Below are 18,124 nucleotides of genomic sequence, written 5' to 3' on the forward strand. Positions count from 1 at the left end.
AGATATGACATTAAAATTTTGGATGTGTTTGTTTATTTGGTAGGTGAACAAGTGTGATTTTTTTCAGAATTTTATGAGGGGGTCATGTGGGGCACTTTCTGAAATCTGGTTGATTTGGGATGGAATGACCCATGTACATTTTTGCCACAAAAGGTGTCCAGTGAACCAAATTGACTTGATCATGTGCTTTTCTTTACAGATCTTATGGAATTAAAAGAAAAGATCTGGATTATTTTGGCAAAAGGGTGGCATGGGAGGATGATATGTGGTAGCCTAATCATAATATATACTTTGCATAAATTATTAAACAGATACTTTCATGCTATATCCGTTGCCATGTCAGCACACTATCAAAGTGTCCTTAATGCACAACAGGAACAAGACAAACATTTCTGGTCTATAAGAATGAAAATAATTGCCTCTATACGGTGTAGTAAAATAAGATGAATACAACACTTTTAAAAATCACTTTTAGTCACTGTGTTTCAATGACTATATTCATTACAAATATTTAGGGATTGCACCAATTACAAAATTCTTGAATGGTACCAATATTTAAAAAACATTCATTTAAATGACATGATCCCTGCTGATATTGATGTTACTTTCTTGTTTGTTCATTTTGTTTGTGTTATTTCTGCTCTCCAAACAAATCAATCATTATTTCATCATTAACCCTACAAGATTATAAAAATAGTTCATTTCTTCAGTCTTTCTGCCCTTCACTACATTATCTTTGAGTGAACAGATTCAAACATACATATTTATGAGAAAAAAAAAAAAATCTTGAAGATAAAACATCAGATAAATATCTACCACAGTTACTGGTGAAAAGACATCTTATATGTGGACACCGACATAAAGAGCCGGTGTCCCATGTAACACTTTACACATGTGATACTTGTCAAATTAAAATATAATTGTACAAGCCAAGACAGTTGTGGTTTATGGCAAAGATAGTAAAGAAACATGTAGTTTGTGTGCAACAGCTGAATGAATTGCATCTCTAGTCATACATGATACCCATCACCAACAACAAATGGCAGTTACCCTGGCATGTTGTAGCTGAAACTTCAAAAGTGAGGTTAAAAAGTATTTTTTAAAAAAAGGTGAAAATCAGTACAGTCTAGTCATGTTGAAGCTACAGAGGTGTCTTTAAAGACTGAGACAGTGGCCAGAGACAGGTGTGTTAACTTTCAGGCATGTTGTCTTTAGAATTATGTATTTTCAGTCTGATACTTCAACAGTTTAACAATGAACTGGAACTTTATTCACTTGTAAAATTATCTTTTAAAGTGACAAAATTATACGCGAAGATGATGGGATGACTAAAACTGGATCAAAGAATATTTGTTTCTCACCTATGACTATAATACTTTTCTCTGAAAGAAGGACCCGTGGGACACAACCATAGTGGTGGCTCTTTGGCTGATATTGGCACATATCAGCTGATACATGCAAACATCGGCCCATATCAATGTTTTACTGATTGTAACAGTGCGTCCCTAAAATATTCATTAATAACATTTATTGGGTATGTTGTTTTAGTGAATCACTTACATCATATATTTGATAACTGTGTAGTTTTCGGCAGTTTAAATGCTACAATAGCATGCCTTTGCCTTCATACATGACTGTGAGGACATGGATTTCTGTGGGATTTTCAATTCTACACATAATATTGACAAATCCATAGCTCGAAAAGGTGAAACTGAAAGTAACATAGGAAACATGGAAAATATGAGTAAATTGTAAAGTGTCAGGTTACTGATGACAAACTATGTGTACAGGCCTGGGGGGGGTTATAGTAGAGCTGAAACAATCAATCCATGAATTGACTGGAATTTGTTATTGGAATGAATTATGCGATTACAATTTTCCTGAATCAAAGCTTTACCTTACTTTCATGTTATGCACAAAATGCCATTTGGTTTAAAGGGGAAAAATATTTTATTACTGCTGAAATATTTCTTGAATATTGAATTGATTGTTTGAACAAACTTTGCTATGCATTTTAACTGTTGTGCACCAATTAACTACTCTTCTTAAACAAAAGGAAAATGTATTTTATTGCTGCAAAAAAAAAAAAAACACAAATAAGAGCCATTGTTGTTGTTGATTTGTAGTTCATAATCTGACTAGTCTACTGGTTAGTACAGTAATCAGTGACTAGTTGAATATTGAAATAGTCATTAGTTAAAGCCCTATCAGCAAATATCAGCCAATATTAAACCAGTATATCAGTGCGCCCAATACAATAGCCTTTTCAGTGGAGATGTTGTCTTAGTGAATCATTTACATTATATATGTGATAACGCTGTATAGGTATTTTGCAGCTTAAATGTCACAATAACATGCTTTTATACATGATTGTGGGGACGTGCATTTGTGTAGGATTTTTCATTTCTATATATAGCCTAATATTGACAAATCCATAGCTCAAGAAGGTGTGATTGCTCAAGTAATTTTTTTTCGTAGAAAATATGAGTGAAATGTATTATAATTGTAAAGTTGCTGAGGACAGAATATGCATCTAGGCCTGGGGGGTTATATTAAGGTGAGTGAGTGGGTCAGTGGGGGACAGGTAACCTACCTGGATGAATTGGATGGTCAGGGCGCTCTTCCCCACTCCTCCTCCTCCCACCACCACCAGTTTGAATCTTTCCTCTTCTGCACTCATAACTGGTTTGGGACTGGGATTTATCCGGAACAACTGTGTTCGGGGCAGAAAAAAAGTCCCGCCGATATAGCAAACAACCAAAGAGTCTAAAAGCCCGTCCCGGAGCGGAGTTCTGGAGAAGTCCCTCTATAGCAGAACGTTTTATCGGTACAACCGCAGACTTAGACGACACATTTTCACATCGAAACTTTAAAATACTGCGACCATTGTGGCTGTGAACGCCACACCTGAGGAGTCCCGCCGGAGTTGACTTCACTGTCCACTCGAAAAACTACCTCTACCGCACTCCTGTCGCCTCTTTTATTGTTTCGGTCCCTTTTCGCTTACTTTTTGGTTGGAGTCGGTGTGTGTCGCGGGTTTTCTTCTTCCCCCGTCTCCGCTCTTTTCTTTTCTGCCTCCAGGCTGCGTCTGAGGGCGGAACTGCTTCCTCTTTTTTCTTTCCTCAAGAAACGGCAGCAGCAGACTCAGAATTAGTCAAACACACAGCACAGAGCAGTACACTGACACAAAACACAGTCGACCGACCTCAGTCCGTTCACACTTCGGCTTTTCCTCAGAAATGTTGAAAACTGATCCGAACAAATCTCACTTTCATGTGTCAGTTTCCTTATTTGGGCATTTAGAGAAGCAGTGACATCACCTAGCCGCTCTCGCGCAGGATGTAAAACATGGTTACACAGTTCAAAGTCTTATCTCAGTGTAAAGCAAACGACTGGTACTGGTTCAAATCACACGAAAGATCTAATCCTAATATGCACGATGTTATTGTTCGTAAGTGTGATTCTACGCTGACTTCAGTATATGTTCGGTTATGTCAAAAAATAAAAGAAGCAATTTTATAGTGTTTCCAACTCCTCAGTAAGGAAAGTAGTGTAGACTATGTATTATCCGTCCTAATAGTTGGTAGAAGTTGCTAAATGGCGTCATCACCTAATTTGCATAATTGGGTATGTGCATGTAACTGTAGTGAACGATGTAGGAGACAAGAACAACACTGTGGGAAAGACAAAAACTGAGTATTAAAGTACCCTAAATATGTTTAGAAATACAAATGAACCATACTCTGTTAAATTCTTGTTTTTTTATGTTCCAATTCGAACCCTCCTCCTTTATCCGGGCTTGGGAACCAGGTAAAGTGACTCCAGGGGATACACTTTGGAGGAGTTAGGTTATTTATTTATTTATTTGTTTAGTTTTTAGCTTCATTTTCTTCGGTTTGGTTTTTAACCTTACGGCCCACTTAGAAGACAACAAGTCACGGTAAAACATGAACATTTTAACCATAACATTTTTGATGTTCAGTGTAGATTAACAATCTAAATCGACCAAAAAGAGGCAATAGAAAAAACTGTCAATACCAATGGGAGTGATTTATATTCAGTGCAGTGATTTGTTTTAGACAAAGAACAATTTGTGCGTTAAGGTCAGAGTAAAGTCTCTAATAACACCAGAAAAAATCTAGAGATTTGTTGCTTTTTTTGGATAGAGTCTCTAGAGGGGTCTGAAAAATCACTAAATATACCAACAAAGTGGCTGTTGGAAAACACTGACTTGTAGCTAGGCAAAACTGTGTGTTTTTCTATGTGAATTTGGTGTCATTTAGAGGGAAATTGTGTGTGTTTTAGCATTTAAGTCACTTTTCAAAGTTGCTAAAAGTTTCAAAACAAATTTTAAAAGCACTTAAATTTGTTGCTTGGTGCTTTTAGGGAAAAAAAGTTGCTAGGGGAGTCTGAAAAATTAATAAATCTACCAACAGCAGTGCTAAGTTGGCTTCAGTGGAGGTAACTAATGCTTTTCTAACAACCAATTTCAGTTCATCTAGCTCACAGGTGTTAAACATGCGGCCTGGGGGCCAAATCCGGCCTGCCAAAGGTTCCAGTCCGGCCCCTGGGATGAATTTGTGAAATGTAAAAATTACACTGAAGATATTAACAATCAAGGATGTTAAAATCATTTTAGGTCATTTAAGTCTAAAGTGGATCAAAACCAGTAAAACACTATCATGATAACCTACAAAAAATGAAAACTGTAAATTTGTGTCTTTGTTTTAGTGTAAAAAGTAAAATTACACAAAAATGCTCACATTTAAAGACTAGTCTTTTACAAAAAATGTGAATATCTGAAATGTCTTAAGAGAAGTATGTGGAATTTTAATAATCTCATTGTTATTTAATGTTTTGTGCATTTGTAGATCCACTGTGATCTTTAAGTTGTGATTCACATGTATAAATGATGAACTAAGGCATGATATTGTTAATATTGCACTTATTTTACTAAAGAATTTTCAGGTTATTCATATTTGTTCATGTTATCTTCAACTACAATTCGTAGATGTGAACATTTTCATTACAGAATTAACTTTTTTCACTCAAAAGTTCTTATCCTATTATTTATATTACTTTACTGGTCCGGCCCACTTTATATCATATTAGGCTGAATGTTGCCCCTGAACTAAAATGAGTTTGACACCCCGATCTAGCTGTTGTAGCTCTGGGCTGTGTTTTTCTGTTGAGGTGGGTTGTTATAAACAGCTTCATATCATGTACAGTATATGATGGCACGGTCAATATTCTGTAACTCTCTGCAGTTGCATTAAGGGCCTAGGACCTCAGCTCCAAAATGAATGTAATATAGTAAGTATTTCTCCGAAAACCCCTGGCTCTGATAGGCTTACACTGAACTTGTCTCTAAAACTATTGAGTCAATATTTTTTTTTCCAGGACTCTTTCTGATCTCATCCACTTTGTGTGGATCCTCTAATCTTGCCCATCTATGATTTTTCCACTGTTAATCAGATCTAACAGAAAATAGAAGTGTTGATGTCTGCTCTTTCAGGTTTTGATTGACAAGTCTGTAGGCCTCACCTTACAAGTCAGACATTCAGAGTTTTGGTTTATTTAATAAAAGTTATCTTGACTGTAGTTGTGGTGAGTAGGTTCCACTAACAATACTGTGAAATTACTTTTTTGTGTAGTGGACAGTGTTTACATTTTACAGCGTTTGGAAGCATTAGTGCCTCTGACATGCCATCTGTGAAATCACAAACTATTAGCTTCAAACCCACAGATATTGCTACAGTTCTTCTGTCCACCCATTATCTACAGAATATTATGTAATTCATAGATTTTTGGAGCCATAAGTGATCTTATGGGGACAAACAGGGCATGAGGGGTAATGGGTGAGCTGATCCTAAACACCATTTTATTGATATGGAAACAGTAACAGTAATCTTCATGAAGTATTGTGTAACAAAGCCATTGTGTGATGTTGTTAGTGTGGAACCTATTCACCACAACTACAAATACAAGCACAAACAAACAAGATGTATGTCATGAAAAAATGCAATGTGTTAAACACACAGAAAGTCCAGAAGTCCAAGTAAATCACACTGGTTCATTAAATGGTGCCTTCTATTCAACCTAATCTAATAAGTGTAGGAAAAATTTAAAGATGGACCAGATCACTTATTAGAGATTCAAAAATAAAACAAATAAAACAAACATGACTTCTGGGAAAAAAAAAAAGTATTTTAACAAAGAAATTTAACCCCAGTGGTCATCAGTGGTATTACAACTTTTAGATACTTCTTTGGTTTCATTGTATGGCCGAGGCTTCACTGAACCACTGAGCCTATTGAACTGCATCACTTAGAGGCTGAAAAATTGTGTAATGTTTCCAGTTGACATGTGGTAACATGTTAAGTGTAGTTCATCACCCAACCCTGGTAAAGACAAATGTGAAGTACAAACAATAGGAAGGTAAAGACACTATGGTTTATCTACCAGTTGCTCACAACTCTTCATTGTTGGCTTAGACTTGCAGTACAAACAAAGTCGAAGTGTTACATGTGATGTATTGTTCACAACACAGTTTGTTTAATGTAGGAAAAAAATATGAGGTTTTATTCAGTTTCATAGTTTCCTCTTCTGAAGGCAGCAGTGTCCCAGTTGGAAAGAAAATGTCACTGTAGACCCTCTATAGCAAAAACATGCATAGATAAATATGTCCTAGTGTGATGAAACATTACATTGTACAGTATATTACAATGTAAGTATCACTCATGCAATGGATTCTTTTCTTTTACCTTAGGACTAATTTGATTTTATCAGCTACACCGCTTTAACAAGTATTTCACTGTTTTGCTTTTGTATTATACCTTGATGTATACTACAGCTGAAATGATGAATCAACTTGAATCGATTAAAAAAATATTTGATTACAATTTTCTTAAAGCTTTGTTTCCTTAAGTTTGTTACCACTAAACACTGGTTTCACGGTTGTGTTTCATGTGGACACTTATTGTGACGCACATGACGCCAAGATCAACACAAACAACATAGAGTTTAGCTCAGAACAGACGAGGACAAAAAGGCAGAAAATGTGTAAGTGCTCACTTTTCTACATTGGAATCATCACTTACTCCTTTAAACTTTTAAGTTTTCACACAAACAATAAAACTATTTGTCTTTATTTTTTCAGTCATTTGTTAGTTCCATCTTAAGTCGTTAGTAAGTTGGATCCAATTGTGTTGAAGACAGCAGTGCACATTGTTTTTAGATGTCATTTGACTTTATATTTACATATATTGTTATTATTTCTATATACAAATTCTTTATATATCCTGGTTGTGGAATAAAGGACAAGTTGTCATTTTCATGACATGTCTGTTTCACATTTTTACTATTTCTTCACTTATTCAAATAATTGTTAATTGAATTGTAGAAAATAATCAATAGATTAATCAATTACAAACATAATCAATAGCTGCAGCTCTACCCCTATGTATATGTGCATATTTTAATGTTGAAAAAAAGAAATGACCACATCTTACAAGAACAAGATAAATTGATCAAGTTTAATGTGAAATAAAGATCCACAAGTGTTTTTACACACTGGGGTATTTTATATTCATCTCTGCAATAAATAAACAAACAATGAAATAAATACATAACAAAGACAAACACATACATCAGCGCTCCTGTATGTATGTTTGCACATAACATGTCGTTTTGGTTCTTTTGACACACATGCACAAATCCAAACCCCACCCCCCATCCTCAGCATCTGTAAGCCTGTCCCATCCTCACAGGTTGGACAAACATGTCTCCCAGCAGCACCCTCTCCCCCCACCCCAGCAGTCTGTTGAGGGTGTAGCTGAGTGGTGACAGTAGACTCTGCTCCCTCGTCTCCACGCCTCCACCACGGGTGGAACTGTGCTCTCTGTGTGTTTCCTCCGGCTGCCTGCAGAGGGCAGTGTTACTCTGTGTCTTTACTTCAGCCTGTTCTGCTGCCTCCCTCTTGTGGACAGTTTTGGATGGAGAACTGCACCTCACTTGCTGGCTGTTTGCTGGAGGGCGAACGCCCAAGGGTGTCAAAGAGAGTGTAAGGCTTTTGCGTTTCTCTAATAGAGAAGCAGAGCCTGCTGGGAGTTGTAGTTGCGTGGGGACTTGGGGTTTGATCATCTCCGAGAGGCTTGAAGAAACCGGTGGATCCATACAGAATGGCTGGACATCCTGCTGCTTTTGATTAAGAGTTAAATGAAGAGTCCGGAGTTTCCCTGACAAGGAAAGATGCTGATTTTCGCTTCCATCTGAGCATGAATGTCTTTGCTGCTGTGTCTGGTCTTTGTGGATGTGTTGGCCGTCTGCTGAGTCGCTGTCAACACTGACCATGTGGGGGTCACCACAGGGGGGCTTCTGGCTCAGAGTGCTCTGGAAGTGCTGCAGCTGACCCAAGAAGTTGAAATTTGGAGAAATGGAGGGCCTTCGCTCCTTCACAAACCTTTTGAACAGAGAAATATGAAATGGGTTACAGCCTTGTACAAATCTCACTAACCCTGGGACTGGTTTCTACATGGAACTGCAGTGGATTTAGTCACGATCAGGACAAGGCTAGTAACAAGATTCTGCCTCTACCTGAGCCCATATCATTAGCTTCATAGGATAAGCCATATTTTTTTCAGGTCATAGCAATAATGCAAAATCAGTCAGCAGTATTGGGAGAGTAAAGTTACACACATATCACAATTTAGCCAAAAATATTACTCTGGTAATTAAGCAATGAGCCTAAGGATACGCAAGTATTCCTCAATTTTGATTGTGAAGCAATCTATTAAGATTTTGGGACAATTTAGAAAATATTACCACTCAAAGACTTGTTGTATTATGCTGAGAGAAATCACCTATCCATCAGTTATCATCACAGTTGGAGCCCTGTAAAAAAAAATATCCACAGTAGGACATTTATTTACTCTTTTGATTAACTAACACTAAAGTTTAAACCTTAAAGATCAAGACCCCAAACTATTTTTCTCACAACTTCCAAAAGATTTTCTGAAAAATCTTTCCCAAGTGACTTTGCACCATTTATTAGAACAGGGGTCACCAACCCTGGTCCTTGAGAGCTACTATCCTGAATGTTTTTTAGATGTATCCCTCTTCCAACACACCTGATTTAAATGATAAGCCTATCATCAAGCTCTGCAGAAGCCTGATAATGACCATCAGGTGGGCTGGAAGAGGGGTTGGTGACCCCTGTATTAGAACATTATCCTCTGCATTTTTCAGGGAAATTTCTGTTTTCCTATATTTAATTTACTGATCATGTAGATTTTCATAAAAGCTCAGAATAGATTCAAAGGTTATTAGATGAAAACAGAGAACACTGAAGAAAAAGTGACTTTCAGCAAAGATATCAATCGCTGAATGTAGAAACAAGTGCTGTCTCCATCCACTGTCATTTATCAAACTCCATGGGTTTTACTGGTGAATTAATGTTGTAGAAGATGATGGTGTTCCATATTCACTACAAAGCCTCTGAACGTCCAAATAGGTCATATATGATGACCATGAAAAGATGACAAACTGTATTTTACACCAACTATTTGCATGTATTGATAGGATTAGTGGATCAACAATTATTAAACATTTTAGATCAGTAGATGGTTTTGGTTGGTGGTGGATGTGTGGGTCTTTAAGGGTTAATAGGTTAATTTTTGGACTTCCAGAACAATCTCTGCAGGTATGAAACCTCCCCTGGACAACTGTGTGAAATAAACATCCCATTACTGGTTCATCTTAAAGAGGTGGTGTCAACCCAGGTAAAACTGAACCATAATTCAATTCATGTACAGGATGGAAATTTTTTTGAGATAGTTTGGACTTTCAGACCAATCATAGGAAGTTATACAAGGCTATCTTTGGAAAAAAAAAAAGGGGAAGAAGAAAAATTACAATGCCAATGCCAGATTCCACCCATCTACCGGAGGAGACAGAGCAAATGTAGATGATAATGATGATGATGATTGCAGGATGTACAACTGCAACATGAAAGCAAAACAAACCACACCAAACTTAAATTTACACAAAATATGAACCACTGTTTGGATGTTCATGTATTAAAATGCTCACTGAGACATATATAACGTATCCGAAATAATCATTGTTTTGTCGTCCACTGTCATAAGTTTTGGTTGATGTTAAACAGAACTTTCATGTTGTTCTTGTTTTTATTACTACATCACTCTACATCACATCACTGTGTGAGCAATGTTTAATGTTTAATGTTTAAATAAACAAAAAAAAATATATACAGTATGTATGTATGTGTGTGTGTATATATATATATATATATATATATATATATACACACACACACACACCTTGGATGTGAATTTAGAGTTTTGAAAACATTTTAAGTGAGTATTTTTAGCTCCTCAAATATGTCATTCATTGTCATCAACTGTGCATTTATAAAAATACAGAACTTTACACTAGAGCTGAAATGATTAATCAACTCGAACCGATTCAAGAAGAGTAATCAATCACAGTTCTCCTGAATCGAAGCTTTGTTTCTTTAATTTCACTGCCACTGAACATTGGTTCCACTGTTGTGTTTTACACAGATGCTTATTGTAATGCACATGATGCCAGGATCAACACAAGGTTGTATGTTACTTCCATGTTAAGTTGTTAGTAAGTTGGATACAATTGTGCTGAAGACTGCAGTGCACATATGGTCTAAAGATGTCATTTGACTTGTTTGTTCTTTATCTATACTTTTATTCTGTTATTATTGTTGTTGTCATTTCTATATAGATATTTTTACACATCCTTTTACTTTTATACTTTTTGTGATTGTTGTTCAGCTTGCTTTGAAATGAAGGACAAGTTGTTTGTCATTTTCAGACATGTCTGTTTCACATTTTTACTATGTTTTCACCTGTTCAAATGACCATTTATTTGAATTGAATCTAAGACAGCAATTGGTAGATTCATCAATTACAAAAATAATTGATAGCTGCCGCTCTAATATGCATTATGTATATATATATATATATATATATATATATAGGATGTGTATGCAGACTTTTGGAAAATTTTAGGTGAGCATGTTTAGCCTCTGAAACATGTCCCACATTCTAATAAGCTTTGCATTTCTTTAATTACAGATCCATTGGGTTTTTTGCAGTGAGCAGTGCTCAGGCCCTAAAAATACAGAATTTTACACACACTGTTGATACCAACAGGTCTAGATATTGACTGAACTAATGCTCAGATCAGGCAGAGTGTGGATGTACCTGTAGGCCTGGTCCAGGTCCAGTCCGAGGCTGTACATGATGTAGGCGACAGCCAGAGCTGGGGAGCGTGAGATCCCTGCTGCACAGTGAACCAGCACCGAGGCTCCAGTGGACATAGCTGCATCTGAACAACACAGACACACACCAGCACAGTCAACAAGCAGAACGGCAAATGTTCACAAGATCCTTTACAAGGAAATGGAGCTGTTGTTTACTTGCACTGGAAATAATTCCACTGGGAAGAGGATGCCATCAGCTACAAATTGTGGGGGTTGTTTCTCTACAGATAGTGTGAGATAATGGTTGTGCTGCTGACCTATGAAGTGCAGAGCCTGTGGGATCCATGGCAGCAGGTCGTCCCACAGGGAGTCATCGATGGGGATACGGAGGTATTTAGAGCAAGGCAGGAAGGAGGGCTGAGGGCTGCAGCGACTCACACTTAGTACATAGGAGATACCCAGAGCAGCCAGACGGTCCTAAGTACACACAGGAAAAAAAAAAGAATACAGCTGCAATGTTTCAAATATAGGATCAAGGAAATACTCAAAATGACAAATATCACTTAAATTTGGTCAGATGTTCCCAAAATAACATAAAATGACAGTAGGAAAAAATTTACCTCAGTAAATGTTTATAAAATCACAAAACTTAAAACAACTATTGCTGTTTAACCATCAAAGACCCAAACAGCCACTGGCAAAAAAAAAAACAAAACTATCTGATCTAAAATGTTTAATAGCTTCTAAGCCACTAAAGCTATTGATACAATTAAATAATTGGTGTAAAATGCAGTTTCAGATATGACTCATTTGGACGTTCAGAGGCTCCGTAGTGAACACAGTAACACCATCATCCTCTACAACATTGATTTACCAGGAAAACCCAACCCACTTGTTTTTATGTTCAGTTAATGATATATTAGAAAAAGTCCCTTTTTCTTCTGTTGTCTTTGTTACTGATATAATAACCCCCAGCCTTAATCTGAGCTTTTATGAACATCTACACAATCAGTAAATCAAAACATAGTAAAATACCCGGTTTTCACTACAAATAAAAATGCAAAATACAGAGAATAATACTATAATAAATGGTGATAAATCATTAAAGAAATGTTAAATAGAGAGAAAAAGTCATTTGGAAACTGCCACAAAAGTAGCACTGGGTCTTTAGGGGTTAAACACTAGATGATAAGATGTGTGCCTTATGTAAATCCTAAACAATGCTTTGGGTTTATTGACAATTTGCTCTCTGGACAGTATCCAAATAATGCATTTGATTAAAAAATAAATAAATAAATAAAAGCCAGTTGTGGCTGTTTTTCCTGAGTGCGAAGACAATCCAGCCGAGCATGCGCAGAATGAGTGTTTTCGCTCTTGTTTGTGATTTTGCATATTTACAACATTTTTCCGATCATTGCATTGAGCTGTAAACTAAATCCTAAATACCTGAACCCCAGACCTGTCAGTGAGTACTACGACAGAGTCTGGACATGCGCGTGGGTCGGAGTAGATGCTCCTGGTCTCACCTGCGTCACGTCGCTCTCCGCTCCCAGGTAGAGTCGCGGCAAAATGACGGACAGCGGCGGCCGGTCTGCTTCTCTCTCCTGGGACCAAACCATACCTGCAGCAACAACACACGTACCACATTTCACACATGGAAGCATTTGGTTTTGGCAATGAAAATGACATGCACTAAGGTTTTCATGAGACAGAGCGCATGACTTCATTCTCTTGCAGACCATCACATACACACTTAAGTTGAAAAACAACTGTAAAGGAACGGTAAACATGACTTTACTCACTGCGTGTCTGAGGAACGGATGCAGATTGGTCTGAGGCTGCAGGTTCTAAAGGTCTGCAGGTTCTGGTGTTCTCAGGTGGGACCTGGTACGTCGTCCGCTCACTGTGTTGTCAGACTGACTCTGAAACGATGAGCTCATCCTCTTTCCAACAATAGATCCCCACTGGATGATGTCATGTTCAGCCAATCAGCGCTTCGCGGAATTTCACACGCGCAGACGCAACTCCGCAGTATCTGTCCCTACGCGCGTGCGCGCTCACGTCAACATGATTGAGCCTCAGTGCTGCATCACCGCCTCCTGTGCACCAACAGCTGGATTCTCCAATACTTTGCTCAGTTCTGTAAATTATTCAACACAGGCTCAGTCTGCACATTCCCATGCATTTCGCACATCACATTACCCCTCACGTGCACCCAAGCGTAAACACAATTAGAGTTGCTGCTATGGAATACTTTAGTAATTGATCAATTGTGTAAATATTAGATTCAATCTAACGATTATTTGAAAAGGAAAAAAAAAAGTTAAAATGTGAAAAAGACATGTCTGAAAATCACAAATAACTTGTCCTTTATTCCAGAACCAGCTGAAACAAGTATAAAAGTTAATGGATATATTTAAAAAATTGGATAAAGAAATAACAACAACAGTATTAAAGTAGCCTATATATATATATATATATATATATATATATATATATATATATATATATATATATATATATATATATTTATTTATTTATTTATTTGTTTATTTATTTTTTGTTCAATATAAACAAGACTCTGCGTCCACGGATCGGGTTGTCGAGCCCCCTGCTGTCGACTGCCACCCAATCCACACTGCACCCGGCCCCTACGATTCCCTCAGTGGGTGGTGAGTCCACCAGAGGGCGGGCCCATGTCGGTCCTTCGGGCTGGGCCTGGCCGGGCCCCGTGGGCATAGGCCCGGCCACCAGGCGCTCGCTTTCGAGCCCCAACCCCGGGCCTGGCACCAGGGTGGGGCTCTGGCTGCGCCATGCCGGGTGACGTCACGTTCTTTCATTGTTTCTTTTTCATAGGGGCTTTTGAACTGCTCTTAGTCTGTCCTGTCACCTAGGACCTGTTTGCCTTGGGAGACCCTACCAGGGGCATAAAGACCCCGACAACATAGCTCCTGGGATCATTCGGGCACTCAAACTCCTCCACCACGGTAAGGTGGCAGTTCCAGGGGGAAAAAGGTGGTTTGCCCTCTCTGGGTTGGTGGGGAGTCTTTGCCCCAAGTGGAGGAGTTCAAGTATCTTGGGGTCTTGTTCACGAGTGAGGGAAGGATGGAGCGTGAGATTGACAGACGGATCGGTGCAGCGTCTGCGGTGATGCAGTCACTGTATCGGTCGGTTGAGGTGAAGAAGGAGCTGAGCCGAGAGGCAAAGCTCTCGATTTACCAGTCAGTCTGCGTTCCTACTCTCACTTATGGTCATGAGCTTTGGGTCATGACCGAAAGGACAAGATCCCGGATACAGGCGGTCGAAATGACTTTCTTCCACAGGGTGGCTGGGTGCACCCTTAGGGATAGGGTGAGGAGCTCAGTCACCAGGGAGGAGCTCGGAGTAGAACCGCTGCTCCTCCACATCGAGAGCAGCCAGCTGAGGTGGCTTGGGCATCTGTTTCGGATGCCTCCTGGACGCCTCGTGTTCCAGGCATGTCCCACCGGGAGGAGACCTCGGGGAAGACCCAGGACACGCTAGAGAGACTATGTCTCTCAGCTGGCCTGGGAACACCTCGGGGTCCCCCCGGAAGAGCTGGAGGAGGTGTATGGGGAGAGGGAAGTCTGGGCATCCCTGCTTAGAACGGTGCCCCAGTGACCCGGCCCCTGAAGAAGTGGAAGATAATGGATGGATGGATGGAGGAAAGCAGATTCATTTGACCACTAGAGGGAGTAGTGAGTCACTCTGCTGGCCTCTGGTTGTGTTGAAAACTAACACCACCACGCCTTGACCAAAAGGTCCGAAAGTGATGAGACTGGGGAGGAACCACTAAGAAACAACTTTTAAGCCATGTTTCCACTACATGGAACCGGCTCAACTCGGCTCGGCTCAACTTGACTTGGGTACCAGGTACAATTCCTGGAGACCATTTCCATTACAGGATACTACCGACTTTAGAGTACCTGGACATCATAGCGATGCGGTGTGTTACTTCCGTGTTGTCTGCTCAGAGAGTTGCTGATAAACTCGCTCATTGCATGTTGTCTCATCAAGCTCATGCTGAATTTTTACAGCTGAATCTCCTCGACCGACCATGGTGTAGTTTTGCAGGCTGTCATCATGTGGATTAACCTACCGCTATATTTACTGTCAACTTCCTCATCTGTTTTTTGTAAAACGGTGGGTCACAGAGACAACTCTTTAACCAATCAATGGTCTGCAGTGTTTACACATCACGTTTTAGTATCTGTTCCCCAATCTTGGAACCTCGGTGGAGGTGATACCAAAAAACTAGTACTGGGTACCAGATTCCAGGGGCCTCGTGTATAAAGACTTGCGTTAATTTCATACTGAAACCTGACGTACACCCAAATCCGGAAAAGTCCGTACGCACAAAAAAATCCAGATGTATAAAACTGAGTGTACACCCGAATCCAAGTACATTTCCTTTATACATCTCAATCAGCGTGGAATTGGGCGCATATGTTGGAGTACCTGACTCCTCCCTCTCCACGCCCATATTTAAATATGCAAATTAGTATGAACGGGGTCTGCAGGTGGGGTTCCCTCTGGGATTTCCCTCTGTGCATGATCAGATGATGACGTCAAGGTGGACGCAAAGCGGAGGCCGAAACAGGTGGAAGAAGAAAAGGGATGAACTCAGACCATTTCAGCAGAAAGTCGATGATATTGTGTGTAACACTTTTCTCACAGGGCTGATGCAGATCACCCCCAAGGTAAATATATATTTATTATTTGTTTGTCTCACATTAGTTCATTCTATGGGTCATCCAATAGTCTAATCACAGCCAAACTAGATAAAGGTTCATGCGTAATCACGTCAGGAAATCAAAGAGGAAATCAAAGACTTTGACTCATTTTTAATCACTCAAATTATTATTTTCCAACAATGAGGCAGAAGACGGTGAGACCCAGTATCATCCTCTTGTCACAGAGCCTTCCTGTTGCCTCCCCGGCGTTAGCCAATCCTCCGGTCCGACAACCAGCTGCTGATGCCCATCCGACCGGCATGGGTCCGTGCTAACCCGGGTCACAAGAGGACATCTTGAGAAAAATCGGTGGAGTCAATGAGTCAACTGGACTGACTGTTCTCACAGACATGAACACTACATTAAATGCATTTATCAACCAAAGAATTTTGTGTCCTTGTCTCTTTTTATGGTTGTTGCTGAATGACTTCCCGGGCAGGATTGGCATTGATGGGTCCAGAGTTGGTCTGGTTTTGGTTCTGGTGGTGGATGTGCTGCTCTGGCAGCAGGATGACGTGCTGGTGTGTTCAATGTTCATCTGTGTATCTCTGATGTGCCCATCAATTGGAGGAATAACCTTTTCAACATTATTAACAGTGTCTCAGTGTCACCTCTAAGTGTTGCCAAAGGTTCCAAAGCACTAGAAACATGCGTGTGCCAGCTATGGACTTGGCGTGAAGGACCGCACATTTCCACGTTCATTTCACTCTTTATACATCTGAACGTGAGTGTGGAAAAGGGCATACACCAGGTTTTTTCTCTTTCTTTTATTTTGGAAAAGAATGGAGATTGAAATAACTTCTACATGGGTGAGTTTAGTTATGAGTTTTGTGAAGGAATGAAGTTATTGTGGGATGTTATTATCTTTGCTAAGTTTCTGTTTGTTGATCCATGGTTTAGACTGAAGTGCTATTGTCCTTTAAACTGATAAAGACTAGTGCTACTTTTGTGGCAGTTCCAAAAGGATTTTTTTTCTCAAACCTTTCTCAGGGAATTAATCACCATTTATTATAACATTATCATCTGTATTATGCATTTTTCACTGTAAATCATGTATTTTCCAATATTTAAATAAGATGTTCATGAAACCTCAATAAATTCAAAGGATATTATTGTCATGGTACGCTCCTGTGTTGCTGCTGACTCCTCCCTCAATAATCAGACTCATCTGCAGCAAGCCACACAGCAGCAGCACCTTACTATCAGGAGCTTATATAAGGGTCTCCTTTGCAGCTGTGCAGTGCCAGATCATTTCACCTCATACCTCGTCATATCACAGACTCTCCCGGACTCTCCCCACCCTGATGCCGTCTGTCACAGTCGTGTCCCAGTCATAGTCAGCAGTCCTGCCACAGTCCTGTTCAAGTCAGAGTTCACAGTTCGGGAATTCCGTAGTCTGTGTTTGGCACTCCCAAGGCCAGAGATCCACGTCCAGTGCTCCCGAGGCTGGGAATCCATGTCCACAACTTTCCTGTCACAAGGGCCCAACAAGATTATGTTTCAGGGGGCCCAATATTGGTAGTGGCGCCCCAGGCTAAGCTAACAAGTCAACTCCTGGGGTCTGATTCACTCCTGGCCAGCGCACACATTCAATTCAGTCACATCAGTCAGCTGGGCGCACACTGCACAGATAGCCAAGTTAACTAATTTTATTGTTAAATATCAAACAGAAGAAATATTGTGATGGTAATGCAAGTAAAGCTAGACTAGCAGCATTTAGTCACTTGTTGTATTTAATTGTTGTTGTCTGTTCCACTTACCACTGTCTTTTTTCTCCTCTTCCTGTTCTTTTTCTGTCTTTTCATTGAAATTTTGAGGTTTCCTTGTTGTCATTTGTTTGTTATCAAAAATCATGTGCATGCTTTTGCAGCATGAATAAAGTCAGAACGAATGTACGTTCAAAAATGTTTCGCTAGTAATATAGTTTAAAGTTTGTAAGTTCTTGTTCACCACCAAGTGGCCTGGAAGTCCCAAGTAGCTGCCTCCCTTGCCTGTTGACAAACTCCGCCTCTGATGAACAGTTTGCTAAAGAAGAATAATCATAGACTGAATTTGAAAAATTGTTGAATTTTTGCTTAGGGCACCTACAGAGTCTAGAATCGCCTCTGTTGATAGG

General features: G+C 39.4%; 2 protein-coding genes across 4 annotated transcripts in view; both read right to left on the reverse strand.

The window, feature by feature from the left end:
• The window catches only part of rras (RAS related), a 21,659-nt gene extending 18,299 nt beyond the window's left edge, over window positions 1–3,360 (reverse strand). Inside the window, exon 1 of the mRNA XM_030141995.1 lies at window positions 2,594–3,360. Within this exon, the coding sequence (XP_029997855.1) occupies window positions 2,594–2,680 (87 nt within the window). The 5' untranslated portion in view covers window positions 2,681–3,360. The remainder of the gene's footprint in view (window positions 1–2,593) is intronic.
• Window positions 3,361–7,521: 4,161 nt separating this feature from the next.
• LOC115424514 (dual specificity protein phosphatase 16) lies at window positions 7,522–13,192 on the reverse strand. Of its 3 annotated transcripts, none has more exons than XM_030141826.1 (5): window positions 13,060–13,192; window positions 12,784–12,878; window positions 11,575–11,734; window positions 11,259–11,382; window positions 7,522–8,461 (listed from the first exon to the last, which is right to left on the reverse strand). In XM_030141826.1, the coding sequence occupies exons 2-5, from the start codon at window positions 12,874–12,876 to the stop codon at window positions 7,738–7,740; spliced, it is 1,101 nt and encodes a 366-aa protein (XP_029997686.1). In that variant the 5' UTR covers window positions 12,877–12,878; window positions 13,060–13,192; the 3' UTR covers window positions 7,522–7,737. The 3 variants fall into 3 exon arrangements, with proteins under 3 accessions (XP_029997686.1, XP_029997687.1, XP_029997688.1); XM_030141827.1 differs by having other exon boundaries at window positions 12,784–12,881; window positions 13,060–13,184; XM_030141828.1 differs by having other exon boundaries at window positions 12,784–12,884; window positions 13,060–13,182.
• Between the last annotated feature and the right edge of the window lie 4,932 nt (window positions 13,193–18,124).

The sequence above is a fragment of the Sphaeramia orbicularis genome, chromosome 8, assembly GCF_902148855.1.
Source record: "Sphaeramia orbicularis chromosome 8, fSphaOr1.1, whole genome shotgun sequence".
Taxonomy (NCBI): Eukaryota; Metazoa; Chordata; class Actinopteri; order Kurtiformes; family Apogonidae; genus Sphaeramia; species Sphaeramia orbicularis.

Bases quoted from the DNA above. Each gene is read 5' to 3' on its own strand.
- LOC115424514 (XM_030141826.1), bottom strand. From the start codon at position 12,876: ATGGTTTGGTCCCAGGAGAGAGAAGCAGACCGGCCGCCGCTGTCCGTC. The intron at 11,735-12,783 runs GTGAGACCAGGA...GTGTGTACTTAG, and splicing joins CGGAGAGCGACGTGACGCAG to GACCGTCTGGCTGCTCTGGG. The intron at 8,462-11,258 runs GTACATCCACAC...TCTGTTCAAAAG, and splicing joins GACCTGGACCAGGCCTACAG to GTTTGTGAAGGAGCGAAGGC.